Raw genomic sequence first — 26503 nt, 5'->3', positions numbered from 1 at the left:
AACTTTCGTTGATTGTGGATCTTTTTCTTATTCGTGGGGATGTAATTTCGTGGACGCGTCGGTTATTTAGTTTCAGTAGGAAATTTAAATCTTCATAAATAAGTTTTCGTCGAGAATGTAAATTCGTAGGCGAGGGGCACCCACGAATACCACGTAAATTTAGCAACCACGAATTGTAATGATTCCACAGTAACCCTAATTATAAAGAGTTTCAACGATAACAAAATTATCAAAAATTATCGGAAAACATGGTATATATTTCTTTTTATTTACAATTATCTTTTATTATTTCATTTCGCATCCCATACATCGTAAAAACAATATTGCAATTTCGTGATAAAGCTCTGTGTTATAGCGCACTCTGAAAAAATAAGCAGTTTGAAATACACACTTTTCCATTAAGTACTGGATATTGTACCCACTCCCAATGATGCTATACCATAGTAAACTGTCTGCAAAGAAATTTATTCTGACTAAAACGAAATCAGTTAAAAACGAAGTCAATATTTTAGGATTTATACATATACATGTACATACTTTTTTTTTCTAAGAGCGTTTTGTGTCTTGATGACAACAAAAATGTTGATGTAATCTCACAACGCACTTTGAAAAAAAAATTCAAAGTACTTGGTCCAAAACTTTTAAACTATTTTTTTTCTAAAGTGCGCGCTGAATGATACTTTTATAATAATAATTTCTAGACTGCAAGAATGAATTTATATTGTTATAGCTTTAATTTTCAGAAAATTGCAATTTGGTTTTCCTACTTTATAGTCGTAAAGCAACCAATTCGAAAGATGACATATTTAAATACCTGATAAACATATAGTTGTAGTATGGTACTCTACGGTTGTAATCGGTGCAATAGGTAATGAATGCTTGACAAGAGAGATAATTCTCATTTGATAGATGATCGTTGCTAGTTAGCCAAGTTAGACGAGAGTGATATAAATGACTGATTTCAAATTAATCAAATACATGAATTACATTTACTTCTGTCACTCGGTCGGAACGATGATAACCGGTTACAGTTTTTCTCAAAAAACATTTCTTTCGAATAATTGTTATAAAAAAAACATTATTTTATTATAATAATAATAATAAACCTAAAGAATATAATTTTGACTGAGTGATGGATATTGAACTTGATAATGATACACGGCTTTCCTCTCTCTGGTTCGTCGTAAAAGTAGTGTTTTATGGTAATCTGTGACTTCTTTAATACTAATAAATCTTTTTTAATTCTATTAATCCAAAAGTTTACCAATTGCTAAACTGGTATCAATATCGATGTATTGAATTTAGCTTTCACTCCTGGTTGTATCTCAATGATGTACATTTTGTTAACATTGTAAGACATGGACTGTATTTAAAGGTCGTACAAGTTTAGTTAGCAGTAACAAAAGAAAAAGAAATGGAAAAAGTTCAGATATCTTGTGTGATTTATCATTTTACTTAGACACCAATTCAAAGTTAAAATCCATTTTAAAACCATTATACTTTGATGTTGTCAACCATTTTCCTCACCTCATAGTCTTATTGTTTGATATAAAGACAACAAAGCCGCAGTTGTTTTTATGATATTCTATTTTTTTTTATTGTGAACAAAGATGTTACCAAAACAAAAACTAAATCTGATGTTGGCAATCTCTCATATCTCTTCAATATGACCATTTTATCCAATTTAGATAATATTACACTTTACAAAGAACCCATTCTCACAACTTTAGGGATCCTGAGTTAACTGGGACATCGGCGACCTCAACACCCCTGACGTTGTGAGAATGCAGACACCACAAACTGAAAAACTAGATGAAAACTTATATGTACGTAACTTTTTTTTTTACATGTATGCAATTTTCCTACGACTGGAAATTAAACATAGAATGCGTAGACATCGTGAAATATTTATTGTAGAATCATAGAATAAAATATATAAGCATAGGAGAGGTATGCTATTGAATAGTATAATTTATACATACAATCTATCTAATGTTATCATTGTGTTTACATACAATATTGGATTTCCTTTACTTTACCTGTGTAGTACTCAGCTACAAAAAGATTGTCTGTTGTGTCAACACATATACCAAATGGACCCTGTAAATGACAGTTGTCAATGTAGCGGAGGAAATGTCCGTCCTGATTCAGGATGTGGATACTGTCGTTGTTCCAGTCCACTGTAAGAATCCGACTTTCGCTGTCTGTGGTAATTCCACGTGGACTAAATGATCCCTTGGTAGTAGAGGGAGGACCAGTATAGGTAAACCGAAGATTTCTAGCATGATTGACCACCACTATGGCACTGGCGTAATAGTCGGACACACATATGTCAAGGTTCTTGTTCTCACTGATGTATTTTGTGCCACCTGGTGAATAAAGAGGTTCTTCTTTTTCACTGTTTTGAATAATTTGTGTCTCTATGGAGCCACAGTAACGTACAACTTTTGTTGGTTGACCATCATCACTGTCCATAACAACCAGGAGGTCATCAAAGGAGGTACTACAGACACTGCGAGGTTTCCACCCCTGTAGTCTGATCACTGTCTGTATCTCGGAGTTCTTCACTATGTTCAGAGTTTCATCAAAGTAGTCAGTATAAACTAAATCTCCCCCTTTTGTCACTGCTATGTCCCATGGCCTGTTTCCTGACTTGGTTTGGGTTGACTTCATTATTTCACTTCGGAGGTTGTAGAGCCTCATGATGTTGTCAACACCACAAGTCCACATATCTACATCATTCAGACATGATACTCTGAATAATCCATTAGAGCCTCCATATTCGGTGTTTATTTCTGTGGTGATCCAAGGTTCATCAATTAGCGGTTTGTCCAGAGGAGAGTACTCAGCGCCTGGAAAATCCATTGTGAAGCCGTGCCTGTCTGCTTTGATAGATATCACTGAGAGTGAACCAAGTTGTACGTAAATCTTTTGTTTGTTGAACTCCCTAGGGATAAATTTTGGCAAAGAAATTTTGAGTTTATGTGGCAGTCTTCTGAATTCAGCATTTCTAGATATGTAGGCAGAGACAAAGCTGACATCATTTGAGTTTAGTATCTTCTTTAAATTGGCAATGCTCTGTGAGATTTCAGTAATGGTGCATGTGATTTCATTTTCCTGTTTATTGAGGACAGATAAGAGTTTGGAATCCATTTTATCAAGATCAGATTTTAGTTTATCTATAAATGTGTCTATTTCCCTGTGTAGGTCCTCTCCATATTTGTTGATTGCTGTTGTCAATTTCTCTGCTTTTTCTTTAAGATCAGCTTTCTGGACGGATAAGATAGACACAATCTCTTGATATTTGGGGTAAATGGATTTTTCTAATTCTTGTAAATCTCTCTGTAAGATTTCAAGATTTCTTTCAAAGTTTTCTGAAATGTCCGTCTTTTTATGCTGCTCATGTTCACCAGAGGAAATACACTGCAAACAAATAGGAATGTCACATTCTTCACAGTAAAGATCGCAATATTTTGATGGATGTGTTGGACATTTAGAAGTGGATCCCCTCTTTTTAAATGGTACCACTTTGTGTTCTGTTGATTCATCTAAGAGATGTTCCCCCACACAGGCTGTACATAAATGTATGTGACAAATGTCACAGTGCAAAGGGGGGACAGATGTCTCACAGAGATGACACCGTAACGCATCCTGTGCATTGTGCTTGGTGTCCATGGTCAGAAACCTTGTAAACCATATGTATAGGACATTCTGTGGAAATAAAAAGATATGCAAGATTTTAGTAACAATATCCTGTTGAAAATAATTGCACATGTAAACGTTTACAAAAAGTGTCCGCTCGTGTTTTTAAAGCAACAAAAATGAACTTATAAACATGTATAAAAGGGACTGTATACAGTATGCGTATAGAGACAGCTTTAAGGCTGTTTGTTCCGTATAAATCAAGTTCATCAAAAAAGCAGGCACGCAACACCCCGGGGGCTAGGGTGGTGTTATAGTTGGTATTTGCATGCCAACCTCTACCCAAATAACTTTGGGATAAGTCTGCCCCCCTCCCCCACCGCGTCCCTTTCGAAATCGATGCTATGCGCCTGAGTGCATTCGAATGGGCAACAGCTGAAGTCCTTGTTAAACAACACAAAAACTTAATGCTGCAAATATCGACAATATTGATATTTTGTTTTTGAAATAACGTTTATACATTTGAAGTTAATACAAGTGATTACAAACCTCAATCCAACATATTGCAAATTCTTCCAGCCAAGTATTTAGGATCTCGTTAGAAGTTACGAAGGTTTTAATTGATATTTCCCCAATACCTGTCCACGTCCACCCTCCGTAGTTTCACTCGACCCAGTGTATGCAGCGCTTAAAAGCAGGTATATAATCTTTGATAAGTGTCAAATGAAATCAGTGACTGCATAGATAATCATTGATAAGTTTATTGATAAACACCTTATTGGGCAAGCGTTGACGAATCATTGTGGTTTATTATTTGTAGATACCTTTCATATCACATTGATATAATAAACAGGTACTTTTTGCGTGCACAAATACTCATAATTGGACATATTTCAAGGATTAAAAGACATGACCAATATTTACCAGTGCACTACAATACAATATAATATCAATACAAAAACTCCACAAACTATATATATATATATGTATACTGCAAAACTGTTATATTCACTCATTCTTCTACTGAGCAATACCGGCAACTCTTTCTCCATCGGAAGGGTTATTTTTTTGTACTTAGACAAATTTCAGTAATATTTATTCGAAATTCAGAAACGTCTCGTGGTTCTTTATACATGTACCATATTAAATTCTTTACGAAAACTCCTGTATAAAGATATAAAGAAATATTCACAATTTTAAAGCAAATACAAGTATTTCCATTCTTTAAGGCATATCTAATGAGTAATTTGTTGACCATTCAGCTTTGCGTTGCGTTCCCAAAACTTAAGAAGGATCAGTACCAGAAGATCTTTTCTATATTCAAGATATCTATTTTTTTTACCTACAAACTTCTATTACCTTAAGAAAAAGTTCATAGATTTTGAATTATATTTATATGAGGCTGTTCTTATAAAGGCGATCAATACAGTCTAAAAATCATCGAGCTCTTTTAAGTTGTGAAAACATTTAACTATTGTGACAGTCAAGTCATACTCAAAATATATATATTTGCAATGCAGACAGCGATTTTCTCACATACATCATCAAGGTTTTAACAGATGCATGGTACCAAAGAGGGTTTAAAAAGAAACCATGCTCGGTTATTACATTTTTCACGCTCTTTGTAATAATTATTTGTTAGCATCACATGTAATAATCAACTTTGTTAACTACCATTTTAAAATGGTGTTGAGATTTAAATACAAATTAATGTCAACAACAAACTCGTCGTAAAGCAGTGATTTTTATTGGCAACAAACTCTGTTGTACGAATACATTGTTAAAAACTCCATATATCGGTCGTCGCATTGGATAGTGTCCATACTGTTAAGATAACAGTTACTCTGTAAGATGAAAGGTCAAGACAGTTAAGAAAATTAGGAGACAAATTCTGACTGACAGCTATATACTTCTTTCTTCCCTTAAAACATCTACACAACAAAACAGAGAACTCCATCTAAAGAAATATTATCGACTTACAAGATCCAGTGAACAAATCTGGCCTGTACTTTCTACATAAATGCACCATTTTTTTAATAACATTTTTAAAGACAGAGACATTGAAAAATAAATTTCGTTTAACAAAACCCTTTACACCTAAAGACACAAAAATATGACTGTTGAATACTCTACAGAATAGGGCCTTTCAATGATTTGGACTAGCAGAAAAAAATAATTATTGCAACGGATTATAAGAGGCATTCAAACGCTCCTCAGAAAAGCAGTAAATCTGTAGTACAACAGAAATTGTACATTTTCACATCTTGCACAACACAATACCAATTAGATATTGTGGCACACTTTAAGTACTAAAACAAATTCGAGGCTTTTGGAAAAGCTTTTGGACAACTTTGAATTCCGTCCAAAATCCAAGAAAACATTTCCAACATACTTATTTCATTCTTATATCCTATTAACGTTATGTTCTGCATTTCAGAAAATGTTAACCACACCAAATACATGAAGGTACATATCAGTTTTAAACCATGCAATTTCTGAGTCAATAATAATAGATTTGATAGCAAATTGACAGATTCCACAAGGAGGGAGATATTCTATTCCAGATTTAGACAAGTTTCATTTTGTATTCATTTAGCTTCACAAAAACTACCTCTCTTGCAATGCATACAGACTTTTAATCCAATGATTCAATATTTTTATTTGTCTTAATGTAACCTAGATCATAGTATAGTATCTGCAGTCTGTAAAAGTACCATAGCGATTGAAGTAAGTAGAAGTTGATAATTAAAACGGTTCCAGGTGTGTTTCTAAAAATACATGCAGTTACTCAAGGTCATTGGTTAGAGGACACCTATGTCAAGGTTATATTAGGATAGTGAACAGACTGTCCATTTCTCAGAAATATTTCTCTTTTGTTCTGATTAAAACTATAACCTTTTTTGCAATTCAAGCTTATGATTGATAATTTCATTTTTGAGTGTATTTATATTAAGGTTCATCAACATTAAAAGAAAGAAAAAAAACTATAATGATTTTCAATAAAAATAAAATAAAAAATTACCCATGATGAAAATGCACAAAAAACCATATTTAAATTTTTGGGCATTTTTAAAAAAAAACTTGGCCCTGAAATTTTCATTAAGGAATCATAACAACGCGTTAATTGCAGCAACACTTATGGCTCTTACCCGAGGTCTGATGAACCTTCCTTAACTTTCTCTAACTGAGATTCTTTTACAGTACTTATGAAGCAAATACTTAAAACCGTGCAAAAATACAAGCATTAAGTGTCAGAATTAATAAAATAACCAACTTCTGCTATAAGAGTTGCAATGTAAAACAGTGCTGTGTTTACTTTTTGAGCTTCTTTACCAAATATTTTTAAATGCTGTAAAAGGTACTCTGACAGATTAACATGAGGCATGAACAACCTTTAGTGTTACAGATGATTTAAATAGCTTTCAGTTATTCACAGTAAAATCTATACACCGCCTTCTCTCTAAAACTAAGGGTCCAATTTCTCTCCCGATATTGCTATTAATATGTTATGATAAATACAATAAAAACATACATATGACAGGAAATAATAATAATAGTCATTTCACTTTTAAAGTGAAACCCATATGAAACAGAATATTTTTTCTCCCATATCAGACATAATGGACTAAAACAGACTAAATGGATGATTCTTCGATGAAAATATTCAAAATGCGGAACTGGTTTCTGTAGGAAGTATACTTTGGAACAACAGTTTTTAAAAACAATCCTGGTCTCTGAGACGCTTTCCTTCAATCCAATCACAGGGCAATATAGTAAAAAGTCCACATGACCAAGATCACACGACTGGCAAAAAGCAACTCTGGCTAGCGATTCTTCCATGGGTAACACGCAACCTGTTAGGAGCAAGGCTAGCCACATCGAGAAACACTGTGAAGTTTGTTAAAAAATAAGTCATTTTTCATCACTGTGGGTTACTGACTTGCTAAGGCGCGAGCTTGTTTCATTTTGTCTATTCTATTTTGTAGGTGTTTATTTTGGTTACTTAGTTCTTCTAGTCGTGTTTGGGCTTCTCGAAGCTGGAATGAGAAGGAATAACATTATCATTGTAGTATTTTCTATTAGTATATATATATAAACATTTAAGGTCAAAATGTACCAAATAAAATGTTAAATCTTAGATGATTCATTACATAGGTGGATAGCAAAATATGACCAACCTCTCTTTGGAGTTTTCGTTTTTCCGTTTTTAACTCGTCTTCCAGTTTTTCTGAATCCTCCGACTCCTGTCTGTACCGCTTGACTTGCGTCTCTAACCTGTTGACCTACATAATGAAATAAAATTAATAATATCCCCTCCTTAGAATAAAGATAAGAATGTGGGAACAATCTTAAGACTAAGATTTTCAAATAAACAGTTCTCAATAAAGAGAGTTAAAGTTACAGCTTAATTACATTTGCCCCCATATGGAGGTCAACATGCTTAGATTCTTTCATATCTGGTACTCAACCAATTATAACCTGCCATACAGGGCATTTGATCTAGTTAACATTCATTTTCTGACAGATATACACTAGCTAAAGCCTCCTCTATTTGTAATTGTTAATATATCAAAATTTTCCCAAACATATTGTTTAGTTGCTCAAAGAGGAAAATTCACCAGCTTGATCAGCAAGACGCCAGCAAAAGTATAAATGTGACACGAAAGTTGTCCATTCAAGGACTTTTTTTTAGACTTCAATCTACTTACTGTTCCCTCCAAATTTGTGATGTCCTGTTCAGCCTTCTGTAACTTTAGTTTGTATTCATGAATCTGTTTACTAGCCTCTCCTAAAAAATATCGAGTTCATGATGATCAAATTTTCGCCTTTTACATTATCACTCTCACTTTACAAAAAAAAAATAGTTATGCAGACATAATGTTTGTATGTATAGTAATGTATGGTATAAGAAACTTTTAAAATTTAATAACAAAATGCTTCAATATAAAAGGTTATAGATTAACCCAATTTTTGCAAATTTTATGACAAGTGAAAAGAAAGACTGGATATACGGTATCGAGCATACTTTGAACTTCATAAAGCTGCATTTCGGGGCCATTCATCTGGGGAACTGACGACGTCTTGTGTTCCCGCTTGGACTTCTCCTCATCCAATTCATCTTTTAAACCTTTTATCTGAAAATATTTAATCAATATAGTCTGAATCGGTTAATACCAATTATGCTATGTCTTCAAGTAGCATTGATAAATCTTGAATGAATATCACAATTATTTTTTAATATGTTAAGAATTATGATTTTTCATTGACACAAACTAAATTAAAGTGACAAGAGCTCCATTAAGAAGGTCGAGTACAATTCAAGTGCGCGTCTTTGCACATATTTTTATTTTCATGCAGCCACAGGTGTAAAGTTATAACTTTCTTTTGTATAGTGCTTTCATTGAAATTGTAACATTACTTTGTTGACAAATTGTGATTTTATAACCTTGAGAGGGTAAAATGCCAAAGAATTCAATAGACTCAGTCTATCTAAGGGGAATATGCCAGTAGGAATTATGCTTCAAGACTCATTTTCATTTAATGTTTGGTATACATGTATGTGGCATAAATAAACAAATCCTGAATAAACAATTCTACGATTAAATTTTTCGATTGGCATTAATCCATTTTCATAATTATGATTTATGATAATAATTCTTTCAACATATAAATAAATGATAATAAAATGAAAACAATACCAGAAAATATGGAGACACTTACTTCTTTTAATAAATTAGTCTTCTCATCTAAAAAGGATCGTAATCGATCATCTGAAAAAAAATAAAATGTGATAAAATTAATTTTTTTGTTGTTTTACACTCTTCAGATGTTATAGAAATCTTCTGCCTTAAAGTATGTGTAAACGCCAAGAAATTTTACAGAAAACCATTATAATAAATAATCGTTGGGTATTATTCAGTATTTTCTACAAATTAAAATAATTTTTTGTCCAATTTCAGAAAGAATGAAACTAAATCTCTTAAATTACATTTATGAGTTAGTACCACTGTTAAATGCCCACCATATGGAAAAGTGAATATTGTTAACCTGCTCAGAACTGCTTAATCTTACCAAGGGAGCCTACTCCTGCCTTCTCCAGCAATTCTGCGGAGTCAGCAGATATCAACAAACTCCCTCCCTGTGGAATCTGTCCGTTTGGAAGACATTTCTCAAGGGAGAGAACTCCCTCATCAGAAGAGACAATAACTAAACCACTTTCCTGAAACAAAAAATATTTTTTTAATAAATCTAGACAGGAAATTAAAAAAAATGTTAATGTGCATATGAAATTTTAACTTTAGCAGTGTTTAAGTTCAACTCTCTTATGAAATCATGTTATACATGTAAGTAAGTTACAGGTTCATTTTTCCCCCCATAATGACACTCATTTTCTATGAGCATTTTGAACTCAAAATTCATATCTCTAGAATGTTTGTAAGTTTAACCTACTACATTATATTATTTTCAAAACCACCAAACGGCAGCTCCTGACACAAAGCTGTCAAATAAGAAAATTTTTAAGGAGGCTGGGTGGTAAAATAATTAACATCAGATCTTCCTTCAAATTTTACATATGATTTGTTATGCTAAAAAGAATTATATTTGTTTGTAGTAGTTGATCAGTAAATAAAAATTCCATAAATTTTAGCTTTTAATTTTGGATATTTCCCTACAACTAATACAGAGCTCTTTTTCTAAAGTAAAGGAAAGCAAAAAATGGCCACAACCATACAGCCCTCGTAAGTTAATAATCCTTCCTCACCTGTATCAACTTCTCCTTTATTGCTAGTTGCTCTTTGGCTATATTATAGTCAAACTCCATGTCTTTTACTGTCCTCTTCTGCATTTCTAAATCCTGGAGATAAAACACATCTTGTTAAACTCAGCAATACATCTAAACAACAATATATTCTTAATTTTATATTCCTTTATTTTTTGATTTTCTAATTGGTAATAACATGTTCACATCTTTGTGAGGTGAACTGGGATTACTTGGGACACTAACCTCGTTTACATTCCCACTGAGTATTAGTCAGACCATTATGACACCTACCATGTACATCCTTTTCCACCCTCTATGTGTTGGATTACTGTAATACCTACCCTACATTTGTCTTTACATCCCTTCTGTATGAGATTACTTGGGAATCTTACCCTACAATTGTCTTTACACTCATGTTGTTGATGTGTATGGGATTAATGGCATTACATGTACTTTGCCATGTGTGTGGGTTTATGTAGGATGTGTTATCTTTAACATGGGATAACTTTCCTACATTTGTCTCTAAATGCCATCTGTGTATGGGATTAACTTGAATACCTACCCTGCATTTATCTGTACATTTCTGATGTGTTCGGGATTACATGTACCTGGGATACTTCCCTACACTAGTCCATAATTATACAAATCTGCATATGGGATTAAATGGGATTCTTACCCTACATTTGTCCTTATGCTCCCGCTGTAGCCTTTGTATGGGATTTTTGGGATGACATAAAATATTTACCCTATACTTGTTCTTATATGTGTGCTGTAGCCCTTGTATGGGATTTTATGGATAACATGGGATTCTTACCCTACATTTGTCTTTTTACTCCCACTGTAGCATTTGTATGGGATTTTGGGGATTATTATGTGGGATTCTTACCCTACACTTGTCCTTAAACCCCCGCTGTAGCCTTTGTATGGAATTTTTTGGGATTATTATGTGGGATTATTACCCTACATTTGTCTTTATACTCCCACTGTAGCCTTTGTATGGGATTTTTTGGGATTATTATGTGGGATCCTTACCCTACATTTGCCTTTATACTCCCGCTGTAGCCTTTGTATGGGATTTTTGGGATTATTTTGTGGGATTCTTACCCTACATTTGTCTTTATACTCCCACTGTAGCCTTTGTCTGGGATTTTTGGGATTATTACATGGGATTCTTACCCTACATTTGTCCTTATACTCCCGCTGTAGCTGGGTGAAGGATTCTTCCATCTCCTCCACCTGATCCTTCATTAGCTCCACTTTATACACCAGGCTGTGCTTCTCATTGTCTAGCTGGGCGTTCATCATCATCGCCTTCTTGTATTTCTCATCCAGCTCTCGCAATTTGGCCTGACAAAATAAAGCCCACAAATTTTCACAAAACTTACGAATTCAATTGTAAACATCAGTGTTCTTAATAAATTGTAATAGTATGTATAACACGCTTAGTACAGCCATGTTTCAAAGAGCTAGTGGGATAACCCTTAAACTCTGTCGGTGAAACATTTGTTTATAAACTGAAAGGTTTCTAGTTCAAGTCTAGCTGTGGCAATACCCTTAATTTGTACACTAGCATTATATTTAACTAACAATCAAACAAAATATAGCATTGATGTTTCTTTTATTATAAAGGTAAAGTCAAGTTGTGGTGTTTTGTACTGTAAATGTCATGTTATTGGTCTTTTCAATATACAACCAACTGATCCATCAATAAATCCCGATGGTTGGCGGGTAGTTCTCATTATTTAGGGAAACACATACCCGCATCTCTCTCTGATGGTCGCGTGACGTGTCGGCATCTTCCGTGGCCGAGCTGGAATCGTCACTTCCTCTGCGAGAATCATTGTAGTCAGACCGAACCTACAAGAGAAAACCCACGTCATACAGTAAAGCATGGTTACAGTGAGCAGCTAATCGTGAATCTAAATGACATACTACAAGTAACCACAAATGAATATTTTTGACATTTCTGTTTTTCTGTTTATACTTACCCTACTTGACTGGCCCTCTGAGGACACATCATGCGACTTCTGTCTTTCTTCTTCCTGTAAAAGTATCAAAATTCTTTGTTAGCAATCATCAGTACTTTACTCTGTCAGAAACTTTAATTTAATACGTTGGGATCCATTTTTTGTTAACTTTAATTGAGCTAGTTATGAGACAGAGTGGGTGTTGGTCTAGAACCGTTCAAACTAATTATCGGTAAATTCACATCATAAAATTACAAAAAAATTAATCCCCATGCACAACCTCCCCCCTTACCCTGGCAATTAAAATCATCCCATAGACCCCTCCCCAAGGAAAGATTTATGTTTTTTCCTTATAATATATTGCTGACATTAAAATTGTTAATACTTACTAATTTCTGTTGTTTCTCGATTTCTTTGATTCGGATTTCGCGGGCTTCAGCCCTGGCAGCTCTTTTGGCAGCTAGTCTGGATTCTGCCTGTTAAAAAAGAACAGAAATATGTCAGAATACTCCTTCATCTTTTATGGTATCAAATGATAGGGATGCTTGTACTTATTTCATTTTAATTTCTTCAGCTTGCTAAGATTATTGATATAAAAATACATGTCAATTGGCAAGACTTAGGACATTTTCATATTAATTTATAATCGACAATTGTCACATATGAATAATAATCATTAAGATACATGGCATTTTCATATGTATAATTGACAATTATCACTTAGGAATGGTAATTAAGATTCATGTAAATAATCTTCATTGCAATCATGAGCTTCCAGATGAGACAGTGAACTGATGGTTAAATGATCTAGCCGAGATTTCTAATGTACTTCATGTTCAATATCGTACAACTACATTGTACTGTTGTGCTTGATCTCTTCCATTGCTACAAGCACCTGTTCTATGAGATGACTAAATCAAGATCAAGAGCATGGTTTGGGGGGATGTTATCACAGAGTTCCAGACCCAGACTCACCCCCTTAAAAAATTAAAATCTATTAAATTCACACAGTAAATTTACTGAAAACAGGCCAGGCCTCGGACCCCCCCCCCCCCAAAAAAAAAAAAGCCTACTGGCAAACTCTGTAACTCAATTATTTCTTGGACCCCCACCCCCCCTCCACCACACTCTCTGGAATAAAAATTTTCCTGATCCACCTATGCAATTGATAAACATACATGTATATATATAGTTACATGTATGTATACTATAACACAGGTTGAATGACTCATCAAGGTACAAATTCAGACATTTGTTTACATCAACACACAACCATAAAACATCTGACACATTGTATGTAAATTTGAATGACGTAATACCAAAGAACCTGCTTGCTGGTATGTAAATCACAATATTCATACATCATTTGTCAATTTTTTTGGCAATTAATGTTTTACACTTCAACTGAAATCTGATTCTTGACATGCATATTCTGTTTCTCTTTGATAAAGTCTGTATTCTGTTTTCAAATAAAATGAACTAAGTGATATATATTTTAAATGTTTTAACAGTTCTCTTTCTCTTTATCAAAACACAACATCTTTGCTTTATTGCACAAGCATAAAAGAATGATTTGTATAATGGCGGTATACAGATGTTCTAGATCTGATTATGACTTACTGATAACAGCTGATGAATTATCATCGCCACAACACAAGTTATCTTGCAGTAAAAAAATCAGATAAAAACTCATTTCCAGCACATAAAGCCCCTGCCCACACTACTCAAATAAAACGCAACTCCTCATAAAGTGATAAAATCTAGATCCCCTCCCCAAAGGATCCCATCAAAACTCCTCATAAAGTGATAAAATCTAGATCCCCTCCCCTAAGGATCCCATCAAAACTCCTCATAAAGTGGTAAAATCTAGATCCCCTCCATCGTATGATCCACACCCCAAAAAGCCACTCATAACCTACTGCTAGTTTTTCTCCTGAATGAATTAATTGCACACAGCTTGGATTAGGCCGTGCAGGTGTATTTATACATGTGATAATGTTGGCTGGATGTCTGGCATCACATTAATGACACTGTGTAACACCGACTGGGGAGTTGTTAGTGGATCTAGATTACCAGCCCATGCAGGCAATATATACGTATATATACTAAAGTATACCGGCCTCGACAAGACTAGGGATATTTATTCATTGCTGTAGTACCGGTATATATGTATATACTTGGCACGACAAAGTAAACATGGGGTTGATAAATTCTAATCTAGATTCAACAGCCCAATTCCACACTCCGTAGACTGTATATATTGTGTACACAGAGCACTGCACTATGTTGTAACAAAATTAGCATGTGATCATTCATTGGATCAATTGATGGAAAACATTATGATTGAGTGATGATATGAATGAAGTTTTTTTAATCAATGTCTTGGTTATGAAACACTAAAATAGTAAATGCCAACATTTATTCTCTCTCTCTCTCTCTCTCAGGGTGGTGAGTGTTGGATGGTGTAAGCTAAAATTAAGTTTATACATGACAATTCAACATCTAACTCCTATGGTTTTTGTCTCCCTAGTATCACAGCAAAAGCACACATCTTAAGCTGTGGGAATCTTATGCACTTTCTCATAAAAGTCACTGATAAATTTCTAAAAATAAATCATTCAAGACATTTTACTTTTTATATCAAATAAGATTTTTTAATCAGCAACATCTGAGCTCATCAGATGCTGTTGTACGTGCTCCACGATGTCGGTAATACATGTAGCTTTCTAACACAGTCTACCCCACCCCCTTTCTTTACACATCTACTCTCCTCTCAACACCCCCCCCCCTCCAACCTCTCAAAAAACTCATTTTGACATTATCAGGTTAAGTATAATGAGGTTCTTTATGGGTAACGACATTTTAAATTGAAAGTCTTGACCAAAGAGAGATTCAACATATATATATATACCGGTACATAACGTTAATCACTACAAGAAAAAATGCACTGCAAACTTTTTATATTCAAAATCAGGGAAATAATGAAAAGGTACAAGTATCAGTGAATTCTCTCTCTCTCTCTCTCTCTCTCTCTCTCTAAAATATCCATATCTGCATAGTACATCAAGGAAATAAAGGTGCACTCAAATGCATGGTGCATATCTCCTATATGTCTGCAGAGATAAACAACTTAAATATTCAATATGTTCAAAATATATATTTTCTACAATTGTATTTATACCACATGTACTGGTAGGAAGTTAATGTTTGATTTAAACTTTCTTACATCAGTTAAAATTTTATCCAAAAAAAAGGAGGTTTCATGTTGCAGTGATGGAGAGAAAGAAGGAGTAGATGAGTAGATGAGAAAGACATCAAGTCTGAAATCAGTCAGTTTAACAATTAATTGGGGGGGGGGGGGGTGGCAATGTTGACCCAATTTGAATCTTACCATGCATTTTATGCATACAATTCATTTTGTATTTTCGATTTAATTTTAAATCTGAACACTTCATACACTTGAATACATCTAGTATCAACCAGGATATGTTTTAAAAATATTTTGTACAGTCAAAAAAAATGTTGGAGTGATTTTTTTAATATATTCAGTGCAAGGATGGAGGGAAAATGCTAAAATTGAAGAAAGGGTGTTTGATCCCTTACTCCCTGTGCAAATAATACATGACTAAATGATTCCTTGTTTTAAATAAATGGCTACCATAAAAATCAGTTGAAGTCACTTTTTACATAGTTAAATTATCATTGACTTGTAAAAATTCACACTTCCTTTTCATTTTTTACATGATTGACTACAATATACTTTCAGAAAGGCAAGGATCCTAATGTTCTGATTGCATGTGATCAACACGATCAAAATCAATAACAACACGTTAACAACTGAAAATGAGAGACAACACTGTCCATCATACTTGAAAGTAGAATAACATCTATTTAATGTGCCTTCAAAAAAAAAAAGAACACACACAAAACACAGTCAAGATGAAAAATGGCGGGGGCTATTTTAGAATTCATTCCTAACCAAGTAAGGATGAAGCTTATTCAAAAGATGAATTTTTCATACAAATATCAAAGTAAACAATCATTCATCCCATAAACATACTCCTGATAAATTCTTTGTTATAAATGTGGACCTGATTTAATTCATGTAATTTTTTTTAGAAGTAACATATTATGCAGCACAACATAAGGAGAAGATTGTATTTACCACTTGTTAACTGTTAGGGCTGAAATGATTCACCGAGACATTGATTCTGTTTAAGGATTCTCGACATCCCGACTTCTACTTTTTATGACAGTATGTCACAACATGGCAATTTTAGCCCATTGTGAAACAGTTTATACCACCATTATTTGTTGTCTATCTCTATGGCGCAGTGGGTGTTCCTTAGTCTACCAACTCTCAGGTCCAGGGTTCGAATACTGCAGGGGTTTTTATTTTCATGAACAGCGGTACAATTTTAAAAGTTGATTTTTTCCCCAAAAAGTGAGATATTTGGGGTCATTTTCAAGTTGAACACATGCTAAAATCCATATATTTAGGTAATTTAGAAGAATGGGCAGAACTTTTCCCAGGTTTGTGGAATACCCTTAATACTTATGTCCGATTCCATTTTCGATTCACTGCTTCGATTTTCGGTTTGATACATTTTTAAAAAAAGGTTTGGTTCATTATCATGTCAGGAAAAATTATATTAGTTTTTGTAATCAGTCCTAACCAACATTTAAAACTAATTTAAAAAAGAAAATTAGAACCTATCAAACAATGCAATACGAAATATTCATATCATTGACAAGTACACGTACATTGTACTTTGGTAGTCATAGAAATTGATTGAAATGATGTTATTTCACCTACATATTGCAATCATATCTCATTGCTTAAACAGTAAAAAAAAGTTTAATGGTAAGTCTGAGGAGTCAGTTTACATTTAAATATACTAAGTGACAATAACTTATATGCCTTTTGACTTTAATAGCGATAATAATAAATGCAGATCTTGAAGTCATGATAGTGGAATTGTTTGGTATAAAATAAAACTTTATTATTCTAAATAAGTCTTTGGTATAGTATGAACTAACTCTTTGGTATGGTATGGATACCAAGTACCTGTGTCAAATCTTGTGGTCAAATATCAATAACAAATGGGTTTGATCCACTTATTCTGCGGATACACAGTTTTAGCTGACATCTGATCATAATCATTAAATTCATTATGTTCTTCAGGCAAGGGGGTATGAAAGACTTCAGAGCGTTATCTGGATTTTTCGTAAAAAGTTCATGAGATCATGAAGATACTTCATACAATAATTTTCTATTATCTTTATCATGAATATAGTATTAATGAATCGGTTGTTAGAATAATATTTCTGTCTTTTGGACAACCTCGTAGGACATCAGCATTTTAATAATGACAGAGTGTTCTCTCTCAAGACATTGAGATCATTGGGATGCAGTCTAAAAACTTCATGACGAATGTACTACTTTGATCAGCTATATGAACATAGTCCACTTCATTAATGATAATAGTGCTGAGTGTTATCATGATGTCAACATGTTAAAATTAAGCTTAGCTCTCTCAATTTTCTCTGTCTGCACGAGTACGAACCATAAAATAATCATCCTGAACAACCATCAACTTAATTCCTCTCTTTAGAAATCTAGTTTACAGTTTGGGCACTGATTTTAATGTGGTAGGATATTGTCGTTTAAAAACAATATATTCAGCTTCTCTCATTTTCCCTCAGTCTATGCAGGTGTGTTTGATGTAAAATAACCATTCAGTACAATAACAACCATTCAAACGTAGTTTCACTTTCAGACTTACCTCTTTAGATATTTGGTTTAGGGCTTGTTCCTCGGCCGAGTACTGTCGAGTGGACGCACGCTGTCTCCCAGATGTAGAGCTCATTATTACAAATGGGGTGTTATCAAGCAGAAAAAAAAGTACAGCTAACTTTTTACAATGTGTCGGAACCAAACTATACAATCAATTTACATTATTCGATAATTTTAAGATATGGAAACATATTTCTGATATCCCGTTACGCCAAAATATATTGTAAAGCCGTGCATGTGACTTTCATTTTCGAATTTTCTCTTCCGCAATATATCTCAGCCATCTTTCTTTTTTTCGGGGGTTCCAACCGGAAATGAAATCGCTTTATGATAGCCTATGTCGTAAAACACTAAAAAAAAGTTTCGATTAAAGACTATCAATCATTTAGAAATAATTTATGAACTAACGATAACAGCAAATTGAAAATAAAACTTGTACTATTTTTATTCACAAACGGCAAAGTGTGAATGCCGTGATATTTTATATTTTCTTAGAGTTATCCCCCGTTTGTCCATTAGTTAACTCAAGGCGCGGATCAAATAGTATATCATTGGGATTTTAAAATAGTTTGTCTCATCAAACTCTCATCAAACCTGTTGTTTCAGTTTTTAAGAAGAAGATTTTAAAGATTTTTCTTTATTTATTCCATCCTAATTTCTCCGCTCAATTGTGTCCCCAACATCCCCACATGGTTTTTAAGCAAACCTGAGTCTATTCTCTACCTTAGAATGCTTTCACACAAGTTCTCTTTTTCAGGCCATATGGATTTTAAAAAGATTTATTAAGATGATTCTTAACTGAATTCCAATTTAAAAAAAATTACCCCCCCCCCCCCACACCTCTACTTACCAGGAGCAAGATTTGAAGAAAAAAAATTGAATATACTCATTTGAAGTGCTTACACGCAAGTTTAATTTTTTCTGGCCAAATGGGTCTGACGAGTTTTCTGTTTTTGTTCCTATGTAAAAAAAAATTGAACTTTCCTCCCCTTACCTCCAGTGTTTACGATTTAACGAGTCTGCACTTTCAGGGATGTTTCTCTACAAGTTCAGGGGGAAAAGTTTTTAAGATCTCGATGTCTTTTATGTAACAATTGATCTCCATTTGTGCTTCCCTGCCCCCCCCCCCCCCCCCCGCCCCCACCCCCGAATCATTATTTGAACATGCTTTAAACAAATTGGTATCAGCGCTATCTGGAGATACTTCCCCACAGCTTTCAGCTTTTCTGGCCAGATATATTTTAGAATAGAGATTTAACAAAAATTCTACCCCACATTGTGAACCCACATTCTCCTAGCAGTGAGCGGCCACCGTGCTAACCACTGGGCCATAATAGAACTCAGGAAGAGTAGAGAAAAATCTTTTATAATAGGATCAATCAAAATACTCAGATAGAGTATCTTAGGAAAATTGTATATATATCCCTTTAAAAAAACCTTATATGTATTGTAGTTAGAGAAACACGTTACAATATTTTAAAAATTATATAAGTGGCCCCACCTTACCCCTAGGGTCACGATTTAACAAACTTGAATCTACACTACCCGAGGATGCTTCCACACAAGTTTCAACTTTTCTAACCAAACGGCCCTTGAGAAAAAATTTTGCTTTTTACAGCAATTGAGCATGTTAATTTTTTTTTAAATTTCAAAAAATCATAAAACATAATCTTTGCATGTTTTCATATATATCTACTGGATTTTACTTTGTTTAATAGAGAATAAGCTCAGTTTTTAAATAACATATATTTGTTTACTTGATTTCAGGACTTTAATTTTCTGAAACTTTTCTTTAACCAAGTTCAAGATTGTACTTGACATTTAAATCAATCACTTTATTTCTTAAACAAATATCCGGACCAGGAACAGCAAACACTGCAAATGACCATGTTGGATTTTGAAGTTAGTAGTTTACCCAAGGGAAAGGGTAAGGTAAGTTTTTAAGAATTTTTTTTAAAATAATTTTATTATTTATCTTTTTAAGTCATAAAAATAAAACACCATATGCATTAGAATGTATTTTGTAATCTGCCATGACTTTCAAATCTTCAAATGTATGGTAATGCATAATACAACATCTCTGAAACATATTTTAAAATAATTAAGATGTTTATCAACTAAGATAAAACATATGTATACTAGTAGATATACCAGTATATACTCTGTACATTGTTATGTATCAGAGAAATATATTGATTATAAAGATTTTCTCATATACCTCCTAAAATTGGTTTCTAGACCATGGACCCCTGGAACAGCGCCCAGGATTTTGTACGCTGCACCCTGTGTCAGGAGTCTGTGGCCCCATGTACTGTGAAGTTTATCATACACATCTGTTTAAAGACTGTATAGAGAAACATTTATCTCATTCCTCAAAAGTTCATAAAGTGATGTCACTTAAACAATATTTAATATCACTCTGAACTATACTGAGTGTGGCAATCGCCCCATCAAACAATGTGAACTCCATTGTAGACAATGTGACAATTCCATTTGTACAATGTGTTGCACTTCGACCCATAGAACCGAGTCCACTCCCTCAGATTGATCACTGATGGATGTATCCCGGGTTATCACAGCTAAAATATGTCGATTTATTCGGTCAATCTAATAAAAATTAGATGCTTGATCCTCTCGCTTACTCGCTACTCGGTAATGGGTGCGTTCAGAGTATTGCCGTTGGCAGACAGAATTTACCACTGGTAAATTTTTTTTTACCATTGTTATGCCAACGGTACCAATGTTTGCCGACAAAAATTACCATAGGTAAACATTTCTGCAGACGATCTAGAGCTCTGTTAGCGATGGTAACTTTTTATGTCGTCACTAAAATGGCGGATATTGTGTATGCATTGAAGGCAACAGATTAATTTCACAGCTTTTCCCACCTTAATTCTTGATGTAGCGGAACAATTTCTCATAAGCACTGTAGCATACCAAAAGAACAACTGAATAAAATTTCTTTCCGTATATGTTCATGTAGCCATGTTGCAGGTGTTTGGGGGACATTGGTTGGAATATGCATATGACCGCCATCTAAGGCACAAAAATATTTCGAAATTGAGTTTTCTTTGGTTGTAATGTAAGCTACCTATTCGGCCTTAATATTTCTTAAGATGGAGAATATACCGGTACTCTATAAAAAAAATTCTTTTAAAGATGCTCTAAAACCGACCAGCCATACATCGAAACTCTCAAACGTAGTTTCCACAAAACATGATCAGTTTTTTAACAACATTAGGGGTAGGGTCCTTTGAATAGTTGTTGGCATTAACATAGCTTTCAAATGTATTAAAATCATCGGATGTATATGTGATGGTATTTTAGTAATCACATAGTAATGACTTACTATAGCCATGTTTTTCAAAGATCTACGCACGTTTAAAACTTTTGCAGGAGAAGAAAAAAATTAAGAAGAAAAAACACTTTATAGTATATAAAATATATTTCTGAATATATCCTTTTGGTGCAAAATGATCAAAGAGGCAAAAATATTGCATCTTGGTTTGACATTTTCCGCTAAATAATCAGCCAGTGTAAACAATGGTACACCAAAGGTACCATTGGTAACATTGGTAAATTTCCCACTATTTGTACCCCAAAACTCGTTCATATGGGTCCAATGGCACCAATGGTATATATTGTTACCATTTGCAAACAGGTATTGGTACCACTTGAAATACTCTGAACGCACCCATTGTGTAGCAAGTATTGTATTGTTTATTACCAAGAACCATACGATTCATAGGCTTACCATAATATACATATGTAAAGTGAACAAACATATGTAAACATTTATTAAAAAACAAAAAAAAGCAAAAAAGAAAGACCATCATAATCTTGTATTAGACTGTGTGTGCACATAGCAGTCTGCGAAATGTACATGACAAAAGTAAACAGGATAATGAAGAGTATATTATCAAAACAAAAACAATAGTTATAATTTTATTGGTATTTTGAGCATTTATATAGGTATTTTCCCAAATTGCATAACTCTTTCATATTCTTTGTTGAAAGTATTTTAATAAGTTTAAAGACAGAAGGCTTTTCATAATAATATTTTTTTTACATACAACTTTCTTATTTCTTTATAAAATGGACATATCTAAATAAAATGAAACTCATCTTCAATCTGTAATAGTGAACATAGTTTACAAACTCTCTCATTTCTATGGATATTATAAAATCTGCCACACTCAATCTCGAGTTGATGAGAGGATAAATGGTATTTACTTATAAAAAAGTAAGCGAGCGGATCAAACATATAATTTCAATTAGATTGTTTATACGGTATGACTTGTCTGAATGATACAGAAAATTGACGCGTGGTAATGGCAACGTAATGAGACATAAAGGGAGAAGAAGTGAAGTTAATCAAAACAAAGTCAGGGAACAGACCAATGGATGTAGCAGTGACAAAAAGGGAGAAGAAGAAAGTATTGCCGTGGTGGAGGCCTGAAGGTGTTTGTATCACCTCCATTGGTGACCTCCGTTTGACAATGATGGGATGCAAACAAAAGTTGTACGTGACTAGAGAGATGACTCGACAGAGTACCAAACACAACAGGCAACCTCTCTATCATCTGTTGTCATTAAGGAGGATGTGCGGCCATCTTGGACATTTGAGAATAAAAATGTTAACATTTCTTGATCTGGCTTGTTTCTACCTAATATCGATCGAAACTGTAGTCAATACATGAAAAAACAATACTAGTAAATAATTATGAGGTTCTACGTGTTTTGTTTTGTATGCAAATTATGCATTCAAGAACAGAACAATGCATTTTTTAATCACTTGGAACTGTGCAGGTAGGTACAGAATTAAATCTATTAAAATTAAACGCATTATTTGTACTAAATAAATTAGATTTACCTTTAAATCTAAAAGAAAAAACTAGTTGATTTTACATACTTATTTAGAACGTTTTGAATTTTCTTGTTTTAATTTTCATTTGACATACTCAGTCTCCGAATTTGAATTTGGTCTAGGCGGTTTAAATAAAATTTCTTTATATTTTCAGACATTTTTTGTGAGTGTTTTAAGGGGTTATTTAATATTTCTGAAGCACAATACATGCATACAAATATATCACTTTCATTAACGTAATTTTAAACTCTAAAAAGTATACAAGGAGGGACTATCTAATGCTAGCTGTAATAATGTATTTCTCTCCTGTTTCCTGGAGTAGACTACAATTCCATAGGAATATCCATAATGGTTCACATTTTTTTTTAATGTGGCTGACTTTGGTCTGTAAAGATCGTTTTTATGTAAGACTTCCTTTAGATACAATAATGTTTTAATTCAGGTTAAACAAACTAACCGTAAATAAATCAAAACCAGTAAATTACACGATTACCAGTCGTGTTCTTAAGCAGTCATGGCAGTTTTCACATGATTTATATATGATCTCCCATGATTTGCGATGGTATATATGTTTTTTTAAAAAGTCATATACTATCGCAAATCATGAGAGATTCTTTTTATTATATGTTTTACCACGTCTTTTTTAAAACCTCAATATTTTCAATAAAAATTGTAATTGTGAGCCGCACAACAAATTTACTACAAGACGTCAACACGGAAAAAAGTTCCTTAAAAATTAACAAAACTAAGAAACATTTTATTTTCGATCATATTTTTATCAATTCATGAAAAAAAAAAATAAAACAGCAGTAAACAAATGCTTTACTTTTACAACTCTACACTTTTCAACTGCATTGTTTTGTTACTTTTTAATTCGACGCCAATCATCTGCCTGAAGCTATGTAATTTTGAATTATGACGTCATGTGGCGTAAAAACAAATTCAAAACAACTTCAAAAAATTTTAAAACATAGCCCTTGTGTGTTTTACACTTAAATCAAATGTTGAAATTACTTTGTTCAACAGAGATCAGCCTAACTATTTTGATTGATTACTTTGGTTAACCTGATTTCAGGACTGTAATATCAGTATACTAGGTTTTTATAAAAGTTTGAATATGTCCTATAAATCAATAACCTTATCTCTTGCACTGTTAGCCGGACCAGGAAGATTAAATACTGGAATCGGCCATGTTGGAATTTGAAGCTTTGCAGTTTACACTTGGGATAGGATAAGGTAAGTTTTATGGCTGATTTAATTAATTATTCGGGTAAAAAAAATAAAGTATTATCTGAACAAAAATTTATTTTTATAATCTGCCATTGTAAATTTAACATTGATGATGTAAATCTAGAAATGTATGGTAATGAATAAAACGGAACCTCTAGAAACGGTCTATGAATAAACCTGTTTATCTGACAAAGATAAAATGAGCATACATGTAAGTATAAACAGTGTACAAAACTATCCATCATAAACATATAGGTATATTGAAATTATAATATTCCTCCTTTAACGATTAAAAAAGGTTTCCTGATAATGGACCCCTGAAACAGCGTCCAGGATGTTGTACGCTGCACCCTGTGTAAAACTTCTGATGCCCCCATGTACTGTGAAGTTTGTCATATAAATCTGTGTAAAGACTGTGTAGAGAAACATTTCTCTGATTCGTCCATAGTTCATAAAGTGGTGTCACTACAACATTATCTGACCACTCTGAGTTATCCTAAGTGTATAATACACCCTGACCAACAGTGTGAACTCCACTGTGAACAATGTGACATTCCCTTTTGCACACTGTGTGTTTTATCAAGGAAACATTTAGGGCACTCTCAAGTTAGTATTTTGAAAACAATTGAAACTAGATGCTGTCATTAGACAGTAATACCCGCACCATGTGTTTGCCCCTAAATAACACTGTTTTGTACCAGTTTAATTAAAAATGAAGGCTACATGCAAACTCCGGTAATACATTTAAAAATCATAATTTTCATAACTGAAGGATGAAATCCCTGCCCATATGATAATACACATCGTGACATGAGCAGCACTTTATGTGCAATTTGGGGTAGAACTGTTTGCAGAGAATTTTCAGTTAATCAATAATCTTAACATTTTATGTCATAGGAAGTATAATGGTCTATATAATTATTACAAACAAAATTAAAAATTAAATTATGCCCCCTCCCCGTAGCGGTTGCCGGTTTTAGATTTGCTTCTGTGTGCCTACATGAACATCATCGTGTGCACAGATTTAGAGAAGGGGTGGGAGTGAGGGGTCCAGACCCCCCCCCCCCCCTCCCCATGAAAATTCGTAAATTACCAAAAATACACCTTGGACCCCAATGCTCTTACAGACATGTAAACGCTCTAACCCATTGCGCTTCAATGTTAGGTAACATTATTTGGGGGGTAAATATTTAATCAATATTCAACATACTTTATTGTTTATCTCAATAGGAAGTATACATGTACATCACAATATGCAGGTGTCCTGCACCACCTTAAAGCTGTTATTTACCTAATAAAATAGTGCAAGTGGATTTGAAGAATAGGTCATAAAAATACATGCATGTTACAAATGACTGATCTTTGTCTGAAGTGACATACACAACACAGGTTTGCATGTCTCATTAGCGGGCACTAGTTTTACCCAGCTCTTCGATTAGATGGGTTCACGTGTATACATACATGGGTGTTGCTAAAACGCGGAACGGAAAACGGAACGGAAGGAAAACGGAAAATCTTATCTAATGTTATTTACCTCATATATTTGTTAAGTATGCTATAACGATATACTTTATGTACCTTTTTAATTTTTTTTGAAAGATTAGCAATATTAGGTTATTTATTCAAGAATATTTATTTCTTCAAAATTAACAGTACATGCATTGACTACTATATTCTGTCCCAAAATATCCTCGATTCACTTTTTGCTGTATATTTATATATACCTCAGGGTTCAAGCGATTCTCTTTTAGAAGCATTAAACATTCTCATTATTCTTTCTTTAAAACGTCCTCTCTAGCTTATCAGCTGGTATAAATACACGGCTAAAAATAAAGAAGTCTACGGGGTTTTGCATTTTAACAGACCCTAATGATAGTGTTGAAAAATTGTGCAAGGTCTTCTGAGTGACTTCCAAATGGAGAAAAGATGTCAACATTTTCCATTATAAATCGTCCAAATGTGCTGCATGAATATTTTGGGATCGACAGACTATAGTCCCAATATATAATCGGAAAATCAAACCAGGCAACGTCTAGAGCTCTCTATTCGGATCATATGTATATAGCTGCTGAATAAACAACTGCATGCTTTGTAATGCAAACGTAAACAAATTTGCATTGCTAAAAATACTAGTTTCACAAATTACTAGTTTCACAAATTACCGGGTATTTTAATGTTTACTGTATTTTAATTTTTAATTTCGTCAGTCCTACGGTTTTTTTCTTCCATCTCAATGA

At 33.6% G+C, this 26503-nt stretch overlaps 2 protein-coding genes across 2 annotated transcripts; both read right to left on the bottom strand.

Annotated features, from left to right (window-relative positions):
- Positions 1-1624: 1624 nt before the first annotated feature.
- LOC136272423 (tripartite motif-containing protein 3-like) lies at positions 1625-4384 on the bottom strand. Its single transcript, XM_066073965.1, has 2 exons — positions 4192-4384; positions 1625-3711 (listed from the first exon to the last, which is right to left on the bottom strand). Exon 2 carries the CDS (start codon positions 3673-3675, stop codon positions 2008-2010), a length of 1668 nt encoding a protein of 555 aa, XP_065930037.1. The 5' UTR covers positions 3676-3711; positions 4192-4384; the 3' UTR covers positions 1625-2007.
- A 989-nt stretch (positions 4385-5373) lies between these two features.
- Positions 5374-18485, bottom strand: LOC117683485 (leucine-rich repeat flightless-interacting protein 2). The gene is made up of 12 exons (XM_034452697.2): positions 18159-18485; positions 12762-12848; positions 12394-12447; positions 12164-12262; positions 11582-11752; positions 10406-10498; positions 9715-9862; positions 9364-9413; positions 8669-8777; positions 8352-8431; positions 7821-7925; positions 5374-7679 (listed from the first exon to the last, which is right to left on the bottom strand). The coding sequence occupies exons 1-12, from the start codon at positions 18240-18242 to the stop codon at positions 7575-7577; spliced, it is 1185 nt and encodes a 394-aa protein (XP_034308588.2). The 5' UTR covers positions 18243-18485; the 3' UTR covers positions 5374-7574.
- Between the last annotated feature and the right edge of the window lie 8018 nt (positions 18486-26503).

This window comes from Magallana gigas, chromosome 10 (assembly GCF_963853765.1).
Source record: "Magallana gigas chromosome 10, xbMagGiga1.1, whole genome shotgun sequence".
NCBI classification, from domain to species: domain Eukaryota; kingdom Metazoa; phylum Mollusca; class Bivalvia; order Ostreida; family Ostreidae; genus Magallana; species Magallana gigas.
This window is presented reverse-complemented; position numbering and strand designations above follow the sequence as displayed.